At 45.0% G+C, this 15,331-nt stretch overlaps 2 protein-coding genes across 13 annotated transcripts in view; one reads left to right on the forward strand and one right to left on the reverse strand.

The window, feature by feature from the left end:
* NCF2 (neutrophil cytosolic factor 2) overlaps positions 1 to 8,819 on the forward strand; it is a 32,753-nt gene extending 23,934 nt beyond the window's left edge. The window contains exons 11-15 of the mRNA XM_042925259.1: positions 74 to 99; positions 491 to 642; positions 753 to 864; positions 5,350 to 5,527; positions 8,692 to 8,819. Coding sequence (XP_042781193.1) covers positions 74 to 99; positions 491 to 642; positions 753 to 864; positions 5,350 to 5,527; positions 8,692 to 8,804 — 581 coding nt within the window. The 3' untranslated portion in view covers positions 8,805 to 8,819. The remainder of the gene's footprint in view (positions 1 to 73; positions 100 to 490; positions 643 to 752; positions 865 to 5,349; positions 5,528 to 8,691) is intronic.
* Positions 8,820 to 10,060: 1,241 nt separating this feature from the next.
* SMG7 (SMG7 nonsense mediated mRNA decay factor) overlaps positions 10,061 to 15,331 on the reverse strand; it is a 90,065-nt gene continuing 84,794 nt past the window's right edge. For 7 of the 12 annotated variants that reach the window (XM_042925255.1, XM_042925252.1, XM_042925248.1 and 4 more), the window contains 5 exons: positions 15,123 to 15,203; positions 14,238 to 14,397; positions 13,392 to 13,562; positions 13,130 to 13,275; positions 12,079 to 12,547 (listed from right to left, as the gene is read on the reverse strand). In XM_042925255.1, the coding sequence (XP_042781189.1) occupies positions 12,386 to 12,547; positions 13,130 to 13,275; positions 13,392 to 13,562; positions 14,238 to 14,397; positions 15,123 to 15,203 (720 nt within the window). In that variant the 3' untranslated portion in view covers positions 12,079 to 12,385. Of the gene's footprint in view, positions 12,548 to 13,129; positions 13,276 to 13,391; positions 13,563 to 14,237; positions 14,398 to 15,122; positions 15,204 to 15,331 lie in introns of all 12 variants that reach the window. The other 5 variants (XM_042925256.1, XM_042925257.1, XM_042925253.1 and 2 more) reach the window with 2 other exon arrangements.

Raw genomic sequence — 15,331 nt, forward strand, 5'->3', positions numbered from 1 at the left:
CTGTGTAAGTCAGGGGCTGGCCCAGAGTGTTCATTCACCATCTTCTTTTGTTTTACTTACCTTCTCCGTTTAGGTCAAAAAGAAAAAGAACAGTCCAAGGTAACCGTTTCTCCTTGCACTATTTCAAATGCTAGAGAAAGAAAAAGCTTAAGCTATCCACCATAAGCCTGTCTCCCTGGATTATAGAAAGAGTCCCAAAGGAAGGGTGGGTGAGCTGACACCACACGCCATCCTTGGGCTAGGCACCCCTCGACAACCTTCCCCACCCAGTGCACGCATTTCCTACTGGCCTTCAGCCCGTGGCCAGATCTTCTGGCCCGGAGGAATTCCCATCCAGGCCGGAGGGGTCTAGGGACTCTCTGAAAGTCCTCCCGCGGCTGTCGAGCCGGTGAGCTATTGGCCTCTCCCCACCACACCGAGTACTCCCCGTGAGCACACTCAGGACAGGCCTCGGACGCTCAGGAGTTCTCGTTGCTTCCTCTCCCCTCAGGAAGTAAAGCTCAGCATTCCCATGCCCTACACGCTCAAGGTGCACTTCAAGTACACGGTGGTCATGGAGACGCAGCCCGGGCTCCCCTACAGCCAGGTCCGGGACATGGTGTCCAAGAAACTGGAGCTCCTGCCGGAGCACACTCGGCTGAGGTGGGTCCACCCGCAGAGAGGGTGCAGCTGGGGGCCTGGCATGGGCCTGGAGGAGAGAAGAGAATTTGCACTGCTGTTCTCCGACGTGGTTCTCACTCCTGTCTCCCCAGCTACCGGCCTCGGGACAGCAATGAGCTGGTGCCCCTCTCGGAAGAGAACATGAAGGCTGCCTGGGCCGAGGCGAAAAACTACAGCCTGACTGTGTGGTGTGAGAACACAGTGGTGAGTGCGGCGAGCCCAAGGGCACCTGAGGTCGTGTCTGTACTGGGCCACTTCCTCAAGGACAGTCCACATTCCGACACTTACCGAGCGCTTCGGTGAGCCGGGCACTGTGCCTGGTGTTGAGGATAGGGTGGCTAACACCTCTGCCTCCCTTTCACCTGGGGCTAGGGGCCCCAGATGCAGCCAGGAGAGGGGTCCCTACAGGAGAAGAGCAGGCTCAAGAATGCCCAGGAAGCCTCTCAGTCCTCTCTGCCAGCACCTATAAATGAGCCAATGTTTAGGCCCATCACTCTCAAGCAAGGTGGGAATAAAATCCTAACTGAGGCTGAGCTCCTAGCCATTCTCCACTTCAAGTTTCCACGGGAAGAGCACTTGAGGCTGGAAGGTAATAGAGAGCATTTAGTTCACAAAGAGAGGACTTGGATAAACGTCCTACTAATAGGAAGCTTCTATTAGGAACTAACCACGTGCCATACGGTGTGCTAAGTGCACACTGCGTATCCATTCTTACAGTCCCCGAAACTCTCGGAGGAACCGTCACCCCATCTTATAATGGAGGAGACAAGGCAAAGAGAGGTAACCTTGACCAAGAGTACCGCCCATCAGTAGAGGAGCAAGGGCTCGGTGGGTGGTTTGACTCCAGGGCCTGCCTACATTCTTGGACACCTTTCTAGACCTCAGGGCCTAGAAAAGACTTAGCTGGAGTTAGGAGCAAAGTTAGAAGCTAGAAGTAGTGGCTGCAAGTTAACACTCTTGACCGCCCCGCCCCTTTGTCTCCGGGAGGGAAAAGTTGCCATTTCTTCTTGTTGTTGATGTTAATTCCTTCCCACAACCATGGCCCCTGAAAAGCATCCATCAACATACCTGTCAATATACCAACACACTTTTTTTTTGGTCTTTTATGTCATTTCATGTAAGTGGATGGTACAGTACATATATATTCCTATGAATATATATACTGTATGTATAAATTTTTGTTTTATCACCCATTTCAATATATACTCTTCCATTTATATATATACTTTTTTGTTTTAATAGTCCATTTTTTAAATGTTTGTTTTTGACAGAAAGAGTGTGTGTGTGTGTGTGAGTGCGTGCGCATGCACACAAGTAGGGTAGAGGCAGAGGAAGATGGGGGAAAGAGGATCCAAAGCGAACCTCAGTGCTGACAGCAGACAACCCGATGCAGGACTCGAACCCACAAACCATGAAATCATGACCCGAGCCGAAATCAGATGCTTAACCCACTGAGCCACCCAGACGCCCCATAATAGTCCCTTTCTTTTGATTGCTGATGGTATTGCTAAAAGGTATTCCATAGTATGAATACTACAATTTGTTCATTGATTCACCTCTTCGTGGATATTTGGATTGTTTCCAGCATTTGTCTATTTATTCTTCAACAAACATTTGCTGAACACTTCTGCTCTCCCTAGGCACTGGAGATATAAAAACTATTAAGGCATGGGATGCTTGGGTGGCTCAGCGGGTTAAGCATCTTACTCCTTGATTTCTGCTCAGGTCGTGATTTCACGATTCGTGAGTTACAGCCCTGGGTCGGGCTCTGTGCTGACAGCATGGAGCCTGCTTAGGATTCTCTCTCTCCCTCTCTCTGCCCCTCCCCTGCTTGCTCATGCACGCACACACACACACACACACACTCTCTCTCTCTCTCAAAATAAATAGACTTAAAAAGAAAACTAGTAAGACATAGGCTCTTCTTGGGGGAAAACGCAGGGTATGTGTTAAGTAAACTGATGGAAACGCACGAATGGCGTACCGTTTTATAAGCACATGGGAGGCGCTCTCACCCAAACATGTTGAAGGAAGGTGGGACAAGTCAGTAGTCTTCCTAGAGAAAATGATGCTGAAATCATCTTGAGACTTAGCCTTAAAGTGGTAAATAGCAATTAGCAAAGTGGAGGAAGTTAGGGCGCCTTATACAGATGGAAGGGCAGAGGGAAGACCCTAAGAGTTGGCAGTGGGTGAAGGTGGGGTCGGTGTTACTGGACACGACAGGGCGAGTGCCGGGAGACAGGTTGGCAAGGCAACAGGGCCACGTGACGGAAAGCCTTGCACGCTGCTGCACTAGGATGAGGTTGTGAGCAGGGGAGAAAGCAGAATGACTGCTTGGGATGGAGGATTCTGGGGCATACGAGTAAAGCAGGGGGCTCTGTGAGGCTGGCCGGCCAGCGGACTTCCTCTGAGTACTCAGCTCCCCATGCATAGCCCTGACACTGGGGAGTCCTAACATAGTCAAGGAGACTCCCGTCTCCACTGACCAAAGCCATGGTCCTTCTGACACCTTCAGTTCTCCCCCCGCCCGCTGCCCCCACTAGCCCCGACTCCCCTGTTTCCTGCTTTAGCATTTTTTTTAAAGTTTATTTACTTTTTTATAGAGACAGAGAGCGCACAAGCGGGGCGGGTCAGAGAGAGAGGGAGAGAGAACCCCAAGCAGGCTCCACGCTGCCAGTGCGCAGAGCCCGGAGTGGGGCTTGAACCCACTAAACCGTGAGATCACGACCTGAGCCAAAATCAAGAGTCAGAAGCTTAACTGCCTGAGCCACCCAGGAGCTCCTGCTTTAGCATTTTTAGATGGCAGCATCTGCAGTTACAGCAGGAGGCAGTACAAAATTCAACAGGTCATGTGTGAACCCTTCGGAGAGCTACTGGTTTTCACCTACGATTGGATTTTGAGACTATGGAAATGACCACACTGGCCAAGCTATTCCAGACCACCCAGGCCTTGGGGCCCTGTGAGGGGAGTCCCTCCTCCACACCCTCATCCCCACAGCTGGGCAGGGGTTTCTGCTTAGTCATGGAAGGGTCTCTTTGGTAGGTTCTCACTAAAATCAAAGACACATGTTTGCTGAGAAAGAAAAATGAGTAGGAGAGGAGGAGGCAAAGAAGGTGTGCCTGGAGGAAAGCCCCGTAGCTCTAGCCCCAGGTTGGTGGTATCTAAGAGCTCAGAAAATTGCCTTCAGGAAGTAGGGCCACTGGAGTGGCCTGGCTGGTGCCTCTGGCTGAGAGGCCGGGAGCCGGGACCCTGGGCAGGGGTGGGCGAGTGCTGGTGCAAGGGGTTCCCTTGGAAGTTTGAAAGGTCATCCTAGGTTTTCAATTGTCTGTCTTGGGACTAATCCCTTCGGTATCGTCTTGAAAGGATTCTGCCTAGGAGCTGTGTCCTAAATGTGGCTTACTCCACTTCAAAGGTTTAATTATTGTTGATTTTTGTCCTTTGAAGAGAGCTCCAGTCTCATTAGTGGCTGTCCGGGGCTAACCCTCCCCAAACTCCCAGCACAGAGTCTTGCTGGCCCTCAGTCCAGCTTCAGAGGTCATTGCTGAATGTTCTTCATCACTGCCCCTTACTCTTGTTGGTGGCAAGTCAGGATGTTCTCATTCACTTACTAGAAGAGCAGGAAAATGAACTATCATTTAAAAATCTACTCTGTGCAGGAACACTTACCATTAACCAAGCTTAAATACTGTGTATACACACACACACACACACACACACACACACACACACACACATCCTCTCCCAGAGTGTTTAGTAACTGTCAGCTATTTCTATTCTACATCCTGTTGCTTCAGTCCTCTAGCCTCAATTTCAGGTAAGGAAACTGAAGTTCAGAGAGGTTACACTGCCTGCTCAGGGACACACAGCGGGAAAGCAGTGGAGCCAGGATACAAACCCAGGCCTTGGGACTCCGTAGGGCCATTTCTACCTTACTGTACTGCCTTTCTGTAAAAGGGATCTGCCAAGGCTGGAACAGGCAACATTAGGAAGTGAGATCTTTGAAAGGTCGGCACAGCATTTACCCTAGCAGGGTTTCTAATGTGGATTTGTTTGATTCTGATTCATTTCTTTAGAAACTACACCCCTCTTCTTTTCAACATTTGTGGCTCAAAAATGACCACAATGGTGACTAGGATATGTAGCTACATAGATCAGAAAGCAAAGCCTTTTTCATGGCTTTGGGAAGAAGCTCTGCAGGGATTCTCAAACTTTATCAAGTGTGAGAATTACCTAGAGGACTTGTTTAAATGCAGATTGCTGGGCCCCACAATTCCAGGAGTTTCTGATTTAATGATAGGTTTGGGACAGGACCAGAAATATACATTTCTAACAAAGTCCCTAGTGTTGTGGGTGCTGGGGAGAGGGTATTGGATTCAGAGTCAGACACCCAGGTTTGACTTTTGGTTCTGTCACTTGTGTCTCAATCTCTGTTTTTCCATCTGCAAAGTAGTACCCTACTCTTTTCCAGAATTACTGTAAGGTTTCTGAAGATTTTAAGATTGTATAGGTTCCTCCAGACCTTTTGGGTTCATTTATCTGACCATCCAATGTTCATAAAGTGCATGTTAGGTCTATGCTAGGGACTGATCACAAATTTGCCTTTATAAGTTTATATCCCAGGTGCTACACTGACATCTCACCGATTTCTTTAGCGATGGTCAATGTTCACTGGCCTTTTATTATTTCAGGGTGACCAAGGCTTTCCCGACGAACCCAAGGAAAGTGAAAAATCTGAAGCTAATAACCAGACAACAGAACCTCAGCTTAAGGAAGGAGGCCAAGTGGTAGCACTCTTCAGTTATGAGGCTACCCAGCCAGAAGACCTGGAGTTTCAGGAAGGGGACATAATCCAGGTTATATCAATGGGTAAGTAGTACTTCTGGTTGACAGAAACTAATTTCTGTGTTGGCAGAAATAAATTCAAGGGAAGAGGGAAGTATTAACCATCTACAAACCAAACTTTAGCCAGTGCTTCCAATATCCTTCCTAGTTTTCAGCTGGAGGGAGCAAAATGGAATGTTCCATCTTTCTATCTGTTGCTCCATTGGGCAGGGAAGCAACAAATGGCAGACTTAGCTAACATTCTTCTTATTAAAGATGGCTATGTTTTGGAAGACATGTATTCTCATTCCCAGAGTTAACGAATTGGAAGGTGGCTGGGATCATTTTGCCTTTGCAACAAGCCCTAAGGATACTTTTCTGCAAACCATAGTTCTTTGAATTGATGTATTTTTTGAAGGAGGAGGAGGAAAGAAGGGGGTAAATCTTGCCTCAAAAGAAGCTATTTGGCATTGCTTTGTGTCTGGTGATTTTCCCGATTCTGTTAGCAATCAAACACACTCCAAATTGAAACAGTGTAAGTGGAGAGTTCTAACTTAGTGCTTCACAAACTTCAGTATGCCAAAACACCCTTGAAAGTTTGTTAAATACAATTCCTTGGCCCAGCAACTAGAGATTCTGATTCAGGTCTGGGCTGGGGCCCACAATTTTGAATTTCTAAGAAGTTTCCAGTGTGATGCTGGTCTACTGACCATGAGAAGCCCTTTTCTAACTCATGGTTTGACATAATCTTATTTCTCTACCTTGAAAGGTGTAAGAGTCCCATCAAAAGCTTTGTTCAAAAACCAGAAATCTGCATTAGCAATGCAGAGTAGTGAAACCAAATACTATTACCAATTATAACGGAAAAATCCAAAAGGTTTAAGAAATGAGATTTTAAAGTTAATGGGTAGTGAATATACAATTGTATGGCAATTAGCTCAAAATAGGAGTAATAAAAGAAAGAAACAGGGGGCACTGACAGTGCAGATCTTCCAACAGGGGAGAATAGGGCTTAGTAACTCCCAGCACAATTTTTTAAAAGTTTATTTGAGAAAGCGAGAAAGAACAAGCCAGGGAAGCGTAGAGAGAGGGGGGACAGAGGATCCGAAGGTGGCTCTGTTCTGACAGCTGAGAGCCCGAAGCAGGGTTCGAACTCACGAACCATGAGATCATGATCTGACCTGAAGTCTGACACTTAACTGACTGAGCCACCCAGGCACCCCCCATTCCAGCACCATTTTTTAAATGTCAGTATCAACCAACCAACTAGCTACTTTGTCCAGTTTTTGTTGTTGTTGTTTGGTGGGGGATGGGGTAAGGAGATAAAAACTAGAGAACACACAGAAAAACCTTCTGGGTAGATAGGCTGAGAAAAAAGAAGGTGGCATATTCCTTATTGTGACATTGTAAATCAAAGCTGGTTTAATTCAGTTACGTACCCACAAAACAGTTTGAAACTTTATCAGACCACTTAAAGAGGAAACAATTCAGCATAAACAGTGGATTTACAGTGGGGTTGAGGGTGAGTTCAATCATATTCAACAGTTATGAAATGGCTTCATTCACAACGTTTCTCAAATTTTAATATGAACCACCTGGGAATCTTGTTAAAATGGATTCGATCAGGTTTTGGGTGGGCCCTGAGATTTTGCCTTTTTTTTTTTTTTTTTTTAACCCTAAGATTTTAAGTAATCTCTACACTCAACGCGGGACTCAAACTCACAAACCCGAGATCAAGAGTCATATGCTCTACTGACTGAGCCACCCAGGCACCCCTGAGATTTCTAGTATCCTCCTAGGATCCAAGACAAGCAAATACTCTAGTCCTTGAGTCACTCACATGCTAAGTGCAAAATATCAAGGCAGTGGTTTGCAATTAGAATTACCTGGGGGGAACTTTAGAAAAAACTGATGCTCAGCCACACCCCACATTAATTAGAGTTTCTGGGGACAGGATCCACATAGCATCTGATCTAGATGTCTTACATTCAAAGATGAACTTCTGAACTAGTTTCATGTTCTAGGAGATGGGCTTTGGAGTAGGTCAAACCTAAGATGCCTGGTATTTATTGGCAGAATTAACCCCGAACAAGCTATTAATCTCTCCAGGTCTCCTTTCCTGAATACTATCTACAATGGAGTTATTATGAAGTCTGAGTGTGTGTGCGTGTGTATCTAGAACAGTGCCTGTAACTTACTAAAGGCTCAAAACTGGAGCCATTAAGATCCATATGTTTTATAAACATGGACTAAACTCATGACTGGCTCTAACTCAATTCTTTGATTTCACTAGTGGACTTTCATTATTAATAAACATTTGACCCTTGAACAACGCAGGGTTAGAGGTGCCAACACGCACCCCCCCCCCCCAGGCGCAAAAATCTGAGTAGAACTTTTGACTCTCCAAAAGGTTAATTGTCTGCTGTTGACCAGAAGCCTTAACGATAACATAAACAGTTGGTAAACATACATTTTATATATGTAGTATATACTGTATTCTTACAATAAAGCTAGAAAAAATGTTAAGAAAATCGTAAGGAAAATACATTTACAGCAGTGTACTTATCAAAAAATCTGTATAAGTGGACTCTCATAGTTCAAACTTGTTATTGTTCAAAGGTCAACTATTTAATTTATGGGACGTCCCTTTCTATGGACAAGGACATAAAGATTCCCAACAGGGATTGGACAAAACTCTTCCCTTGTTTAAAGAAAAATTGCATCTCAAGATTATTGTTCAACTTTTTTCATCTAACTTTTCTGACAACTTTTTGAAAAATCTAATGGATTCTTCTGCATGACTGCTCAATTATCCTATCTAAGGCAGAAACCAATAAGATGGTGAAGTCCTATGTTCACTCCTCCCTTAAATCACTAATACAGACTTCTTGATCTGGGTAGCATATCCAGAGAAGGTAATTTTCCTGTACTGGTTTCAGAAATCGATGCATACAGGGGTGCCTAGGTGGCTCAGTTGGTTGAGGGACAGACTTTGGCTCAGGTCATGATCTTGCGGTCTGTGAGTTTGAGCCCCGCGTCCAGCTCTGTGCTGACAGCTCAGAGCCTGAAGCCTGCTTCGGATTCTGTGTCTCTCTGTTTCTGCCCCTCCCCTGCTCATGCTCTGTGTCTCTCTCTCTCTCAATAATAAATGTTAAAAAAAAATTTTTTTTAAAAAGAAAGAAATCGATGTATACATTTCCTTTTATCAGTGAATGAAGACTGGTTGGAAGGGGAGTGCAAAGGGAAGATTGGCATTTTCCCCAAAGCTTTTGTTGAAGAACACGCAACTACGGGCATGGAAAGCTCTCCTAGAGGAGTCTAGGATGTTCTATAACCTACAAAGTTGGAGAAAAGGAACTACAGTTTGCAAAGTTTAGCATGCCTCTGTAGAACACTGAACTGAGACATTACTGTTTGGAAGTGTTAACTAGTCTACTTTTCCCACTGAAAATTTAACCTATTAGACAATGATGTGAGAACTTACCATGATGATAACCCAGGGGTGGGGGGTAGGCTGGGGTAGAGTGGGTAGAAACGTCTGGAAGGGTATGAGGTGTATGTGTGTGTGTGTGTGGGGGGGGGGCTTCTAGGGTGTTCGTAATGTTTCTTGCTTGGAGTGCTGACTACCCAGATGTGTTCACTTTGTAAAAGTTCACTGAATTGTACACTTGCTGTTGGTGCACTTCTGTATGTGATACCTCAATAAAAAAACTTGCAAACACAAGACTCAGAGCGCAGGCCCAAGGCCTACATACAACTACCCCTATTCCTATACCACTGTAGTCACGGACTCCTAGAGCCCGAGGTAAGTTTACAGGTAATTTAGATGGTACACATTTTCTTTTCTTTTTTTTTTTTTTTTTAACACATTTTCTTTATTACAAGTCTCACTGCTTCCCAAGGAATACAATTTTCAATTCCACAGAGAATTACAATACTAGAGTTATATCCCTTCATGCCTTCTCAGAGAGGGACACTTATTAAGAGTTCACTACTGAATATGTGCCACTAACATTTAAGCGATATAAAGAAGCCAGATTCAGGAAGCCAGCTGGTTAGGACTATCCTGTTAGTTAACATTTTGTATGTACTGTACTAATTTATATGATAAAATTCTATGTATGGTTTTATTTTGGTTATCATTTAACCAAAAGGCTTGATTTTTCAGGGTTAAGTTAGATGAATGATTCCACAAATACATAGAACTCCTCTCTCTCCAGGAGACCTGGAGTTCTCCACAAGAATTCTCCTTCTTTGTACAGCATGTGTGGCTTTGTAAACAGTGTTACTGTGGCTTTATTAATAGTAAAAACAGGGATAAAAATGGAGGGTTGTTAACTTCTTTGCATAAGCCAATCTTTATCAGAGAAAAGAACTGTGACCATCAGTTTCTTTCTACCCGCCCCTTTCCATAATAATGTACTTTGGTTTGGAATGCTGCTAAAAGCAAAAATAACCCTGAAACATATTCAATCTTTGGCCATCTCCGCTCTGCCCTAGGTGACTTGTGCGTAGTTTAAATACTTATTTTTTAAGTAGGATATTTTTAGGTTAGAAAAGAAACCATGTACACACAGATCTGGTTGGAGAGAACATGGTTTAATTAAAGGCAAAGCTGATTTCAGCAGCTGCAGGTCTTGCACAGACAGACCAAAACAAAAAACAAAAAAACAAAACAAAAAAACAAAAACAGAAGAGAAGGTTTACTACACAAAACCAGTTTCTGATGAAGATTCTCCTCTCCCTCCTCATTACTCCACGTTGAGGATGATTAGGCGAGAAACCCCGCCCCAAGAATCAGAAAACATTCCAAACACCAAATTCTCATGCAGAAACGGGGCTGCAGATGGGACCCGGGCAGGACTGGGAGTGAGAGAGTGAACCTGGCTAGCTCGTCTGGGGTGTGAGACTCAGGGACAGCTCGAACACTGGAATGTTACAGCTGCCTGAATGCAGAGCTCAAACACACAGAGTGGGTCAAGGTAGTGGGCAAGGAGGGACTGGGAGAGAGGTGGACCCAGGGAAGGAGCTGGGGAGAAGCACAAAGGGTTTCATATTGCCATTGGGTGGGGGGCTTCACCCTTTCAGACCTTTCCAAAAACAACAAAAAACAAAAACAAAAATCCCCAAACACCACGTCAAACTTAAGGAGCAATACTGTGAGCCTACGGGGCTCCAACCACTCTCTGAAGAGCAACGAGCATTCACCTCACCCCTTTCATCACTGGGGTTGCCCAGAATCTAGCGACACCCGGGGCTCCTGGATGTGCTTTGCTCTGCAGCTGTTTTCCAGTTCGTGAGTCCCACGCTGACTCCATACACTCACACACACTCCCCTTCCCCCCAGGAGAGCAGATGGGCAGATGGGTGCACGCGCGCGCACACACACGCACACGCACGCGCGCACACACACACACACACACACACACACACACACACACACGAGAGACCTCCCAGAAACAGACCCTACCACTAGCACAGCAATTGGACATTTAGATTGTTTCCATAATTTCCCCTTAAAATATTACTCTTCCAGGAACTAACAGAAATGCTGTCCTTCTGTTTCTACACAAGAAAATGTTCAGTCCTCTTTTCTTCTAATAAATACCAAATAAAAGTTTATTTTCCTTTCTTTCGCCTTTTCCAGAATGGACTTTGTTGTGTTTTCTTCTGTGCATGGTGCACATGTGTCCATGTTGCCTTGAATTTCACTCTGACAGTGGAGGTCGGGGGACGCAGCTGGGCCGGGGCCTGGCCTGCGGTGCACGCACGCAGACGCCGCTGCTTCCTTCCTCCTTGGACTGTCTTTTGGGCCCCAACTGCTGGACCCCATGCTGTTGCTTCTCGGCGAGATGTCGTACACATTAGGAACAGAAACAATTACTAGCATACAGCACAGGGCAGAAAAGGGATGGAGGTAGGGACAGGAGGAGGTGGGTGGTAAGCAGGATGGGGTCACAAAAACCAATCGAACAAAAAATAACCACACTGAAAGCTTCTACCTATTAAAATGTGTCAGGCCACGAATGGACCAGCCTGCCTTCCGTGAGACTGCTCGCTATGCTACGGTAAAATGTACAGGAATCAAAAACATTAATTTAAAATCTTCCAGCAGTCATCTGCCAGTCCAGCCCAGCACCACCACCCATACTGCATCCTCGATCGGGGCTCGAGCACCTACAGAGTGAAGGGCATTTCCTGCCGGAGTCTCCAGGCCAGAGGAGGGCCGCCAGAACCTTCTGAGTGAAAGTTGAGGCCTTGGACTCTCCCTCGTGGAGCACTGCCACTGGCCGAAGAGGTCCGTTTCCCTCATCCTGTCACCACCAACCTCTCGCAGGAGCAGCGAGCGGGGCTTTTCCTTGCTACACACTGACTAGAAGAAGCACGTTGTGTATGGAAGAATTCAGTGTGACATTATACTACCGAGAGTAATAACAATAATAAAAGATGTTCAGGAATAATCTCAACTACATTCTCAGTCAGCAAAGCAATCATTAATGGATTCCTATTTTATTCCCCAGAGAGGAAAACAGGACCGAGAAGTTCCCGCCGGCTTCTCCCACCTGCCTCCCCTTCTCAGCTTTCACTTCCCTTGTGGCTGGGGGCATGCACGACGGGGAAGGTGAGAGGCGGTGACATCAGGTAACTGAGTGAAGACAAACAGCAGTTCCTCTCTCCCTCCGGAAGGCCCTGGGGGGACAGAGAGTTCCTGATGGTTTTTTCTTTTTGTTGCACTGCGGACATTTCGTGCACACTCAGCGCGCTGGTGGAACGCTTACACCCTCTCGACAGCAAGAGACAGAAGAGAGGGCTGCCACCTGCAGGGGACTGTACGGGCCAGTCCTGCAAACCCAACATGCCATGGTTTATGGAGCCTTCGTTCCCAGGGTTGCCACTCTGGCCTCAGTGTGGAGGGTTCATGGCGCCTTGTCCCCGCTGCTGTTTCTGTTTCTGCTGCATTAACAGCTGCTCCAGAGCGGAAGGTCCAGGATGCATCATGGAACTGGACCAGATAGACTGAAAAACAGCCCAGAGCTTGTCAGCAGAGGTCAAATGCCTGGATATCTGAAAGGGATTTGTTTTTCAATCCTCGCCAAATATAAAGGCATATAAGTCCCAAGATCCCCGCCCCCTAAAAAGATCCAGCCATTAGAAGAAGTTGTTCTAAGACTGTCTTTAAGATCAGTCAGTTCCTGTTATTTTTATAACCAGATGATTTTAAACCAGAAAAGGTGAAAGTAGTTTTCACTAAAACTCAGTGCCACGTGAGACCACAGAATATTTACTATAAAGATTTTAGGCAAACAAAACATTTCCAAAATTAGACACTCTTCTTTTACTTGTTCACAAAAGGCTTCAATCAAGCATTCCAAAATGAATCACAATTTTGACCTTAGAATGCAACTAAAACCTTTGTTTCTGTCCCCGCCCCTGTCCCCAGGATAACTGCTTTATCAGCAGAGAATGCACAAATTAAAAACAACTTCCTATTCAAGAATCTTCTAAGGCAGATCATGTTTCTAGGACTTAGCTAGATATGTGCTATAGATCAATCAGTTCTAAGGGCCTTAGGAATGAGCCTAGCTATTTACATGAACAAAAGCAGAAACAGCTCTGGTGGCTCTTGTTTTCCTAAAACTCACTCACCTTTAGGCTTTCCATGAGGACAGCAGAGGAATCCTCCATGGAGGGGCCGTGGCCTGTCCAGGTGCCACTTGGAGTGCTGGCCTGATGCCAACTGCTCTCAGAGGCTGATGTTGCTGAGAGATAATCAATGCCGAACCCACCCATGGCTGAGAGATGCAAAGAGATAAGAATTCAAGATGTTCTATCATTGCCAAACACCAAACACCAGAGAAGGGCAGAGTAAGTGACTTCACTTTCATTAGGCAAGAAGTCTGGACCTCACCTGGCTTATCAGTTTTCCATCGATCTGCAGTTCTCCTATCCCTGTTATCTGGAGTCCCGATAGGTCCAAAGTTGGAGAATGGAACAGAATTATGGTTATGTGTTGGAGGGGAGCTCGGCAGGCTGCTTGGGTTAGAGGAATGGGGAGACTGGCTGGCTGGTGTTGAATGATCTAGTAAATACCAACAATAAAACAACATAAGACATTAAATAGATGTTCCACAAACATACCAAGAACCTGAGTTTTCTGTAGATCTGATCACTTAAATTCTACTAAAAATAACCACAGGGCTTTGGGACAAAGGTAAAAATAAGGGCCCCCAAAGGGACTCTGCCAGATGCACTAATCCGTCTTAAGGCATACTCCTTGCTTTAGAAAAACAAAAAAAGCAAAACCAAGCAGACAATTTTGTGCATGCACTATTTTGGCATGTCTGTTTCAGATAAATTATCTACTGGTCTTCTCTAATTGCCTAACCTTAAGAATTACTATTAAATCAAACTCCAAGTATAAACTTGGGATTAAAAAACCCCTCTATTTTAAAAAGTTCAACTTTTCCTACAAAGAATGAGTATCTACAAACCAAACTAAAAAACAGCTGGAAACCTTAAGCTAAAACCCATATTTTTCTCCCTTACAACTCTGCTCATTATGGATGTAAGAAAAAGCTTTTTTTAGTGGCATTTATTTCATGAACTGGCTCATCAGGCTTTTTTCCTATTTTCGTTCAGAAATTACTTAAAAAACAGAACAGCTAATATATTTATAATGTAAAATCATACTGATTCACTATCAGTTTGAGGGTATTAGAAATGCAAGGTCTGTAATTTAAAGACTAGCCAATACCTGAACTGGCAGGAAGTGATGGAGACCATGGGGTCCCTTCAAAGAGGGAGTACAGTGATGTCTCCTGGGGGGCCAGCGAAGGATTAAGTTCTGTTTTGGAGCTGGTTGTCAGGTTTTTCCCATATACCTCATTGAACATACTGTTATTTGGGTATCTTTCCTGAAAGACAATGACAACCAAATTATAAACTCACTGCAAGGAAAGAGATTTCACCAAATGCAATGTTCATGTTCATGAATGACTGATACACTTTAAGCTTTTCTTTTTTTAAAAAGTTTACTTGTTTATTTTGAGAGAGGGAGAAAGTGTGCATGTGCACCTGTGTGCACGCGTGCATGCGCAGACACAAGTGGGGGAGGGGCAGAGAGAGAGGGAAGGAGAACCCCAAGCAGGCTCCGTGCTGTCGGCCTGCAGCCTGAAGTGGGACTCAAACTCAGGTACCATGAGATCATGACCTGAGCCACAATCGAGTCAGACGCTTAACTGACTGAGCCACCCAGGTGCCCCACTTTAAGCTTTTCTTAGTAAGACAAACTTTTGAAGACTTTTGTTTCTTTTGGTTTCCCTGTTAAATTCATTTTCCCTCACCCTTTATTTTCTCTATCTATGTAAACAACCCAGATTAAAGAGTACAAATAATTCACTTGGCTGAACAACAGAGCCCTAAGGATTTCCATATTAATGAGAAGTTAAAGGGTTCAAATTTATAACAAACAAGTATCTCATATACCCAAATCAGAGAGAGACAGAGGATAAAAAATCTGGAAGGCAGCAATATATGGGAGAGAAAGGGAAGAGAAAAATAGGGGTACTGAAATAGAACGGGAAAGGAAGTTCCAGCCTACAATAAAAGCACAATGCAGGATTCTTCACTGTTGACCCACCTGATTGAGAGAGAATCCGGTGAGGGACAAGAAAGAGGATGAGTGTGACATGAGCTCCGAGGGCTTCTCCAACAAGGATTTCTTCACAGTGCCAGAAAGAAAAAAAGTAGTTACATTATGGCCTCCATTTCCTTAGTATCAATCTTAAGTTCCTACACAGAGTAGAGGACCACCAGTTAAGCATACTTGTACTTACCTGTCATGTACAA

The sequence above is a fragment of the Panthera leo genome, chromosome F3 (assembly GCF_018350215.1).
Source record: "Panthera leo isolate Ple1 chromosome F3, P.leo_Ple1_pat1.1, whole genome shotgun sequence".
NCBI lineage: Eukaryota > Metazoa > Chordata > Mammalia > Carnivora > Felidae > Panthera > Panthera leo.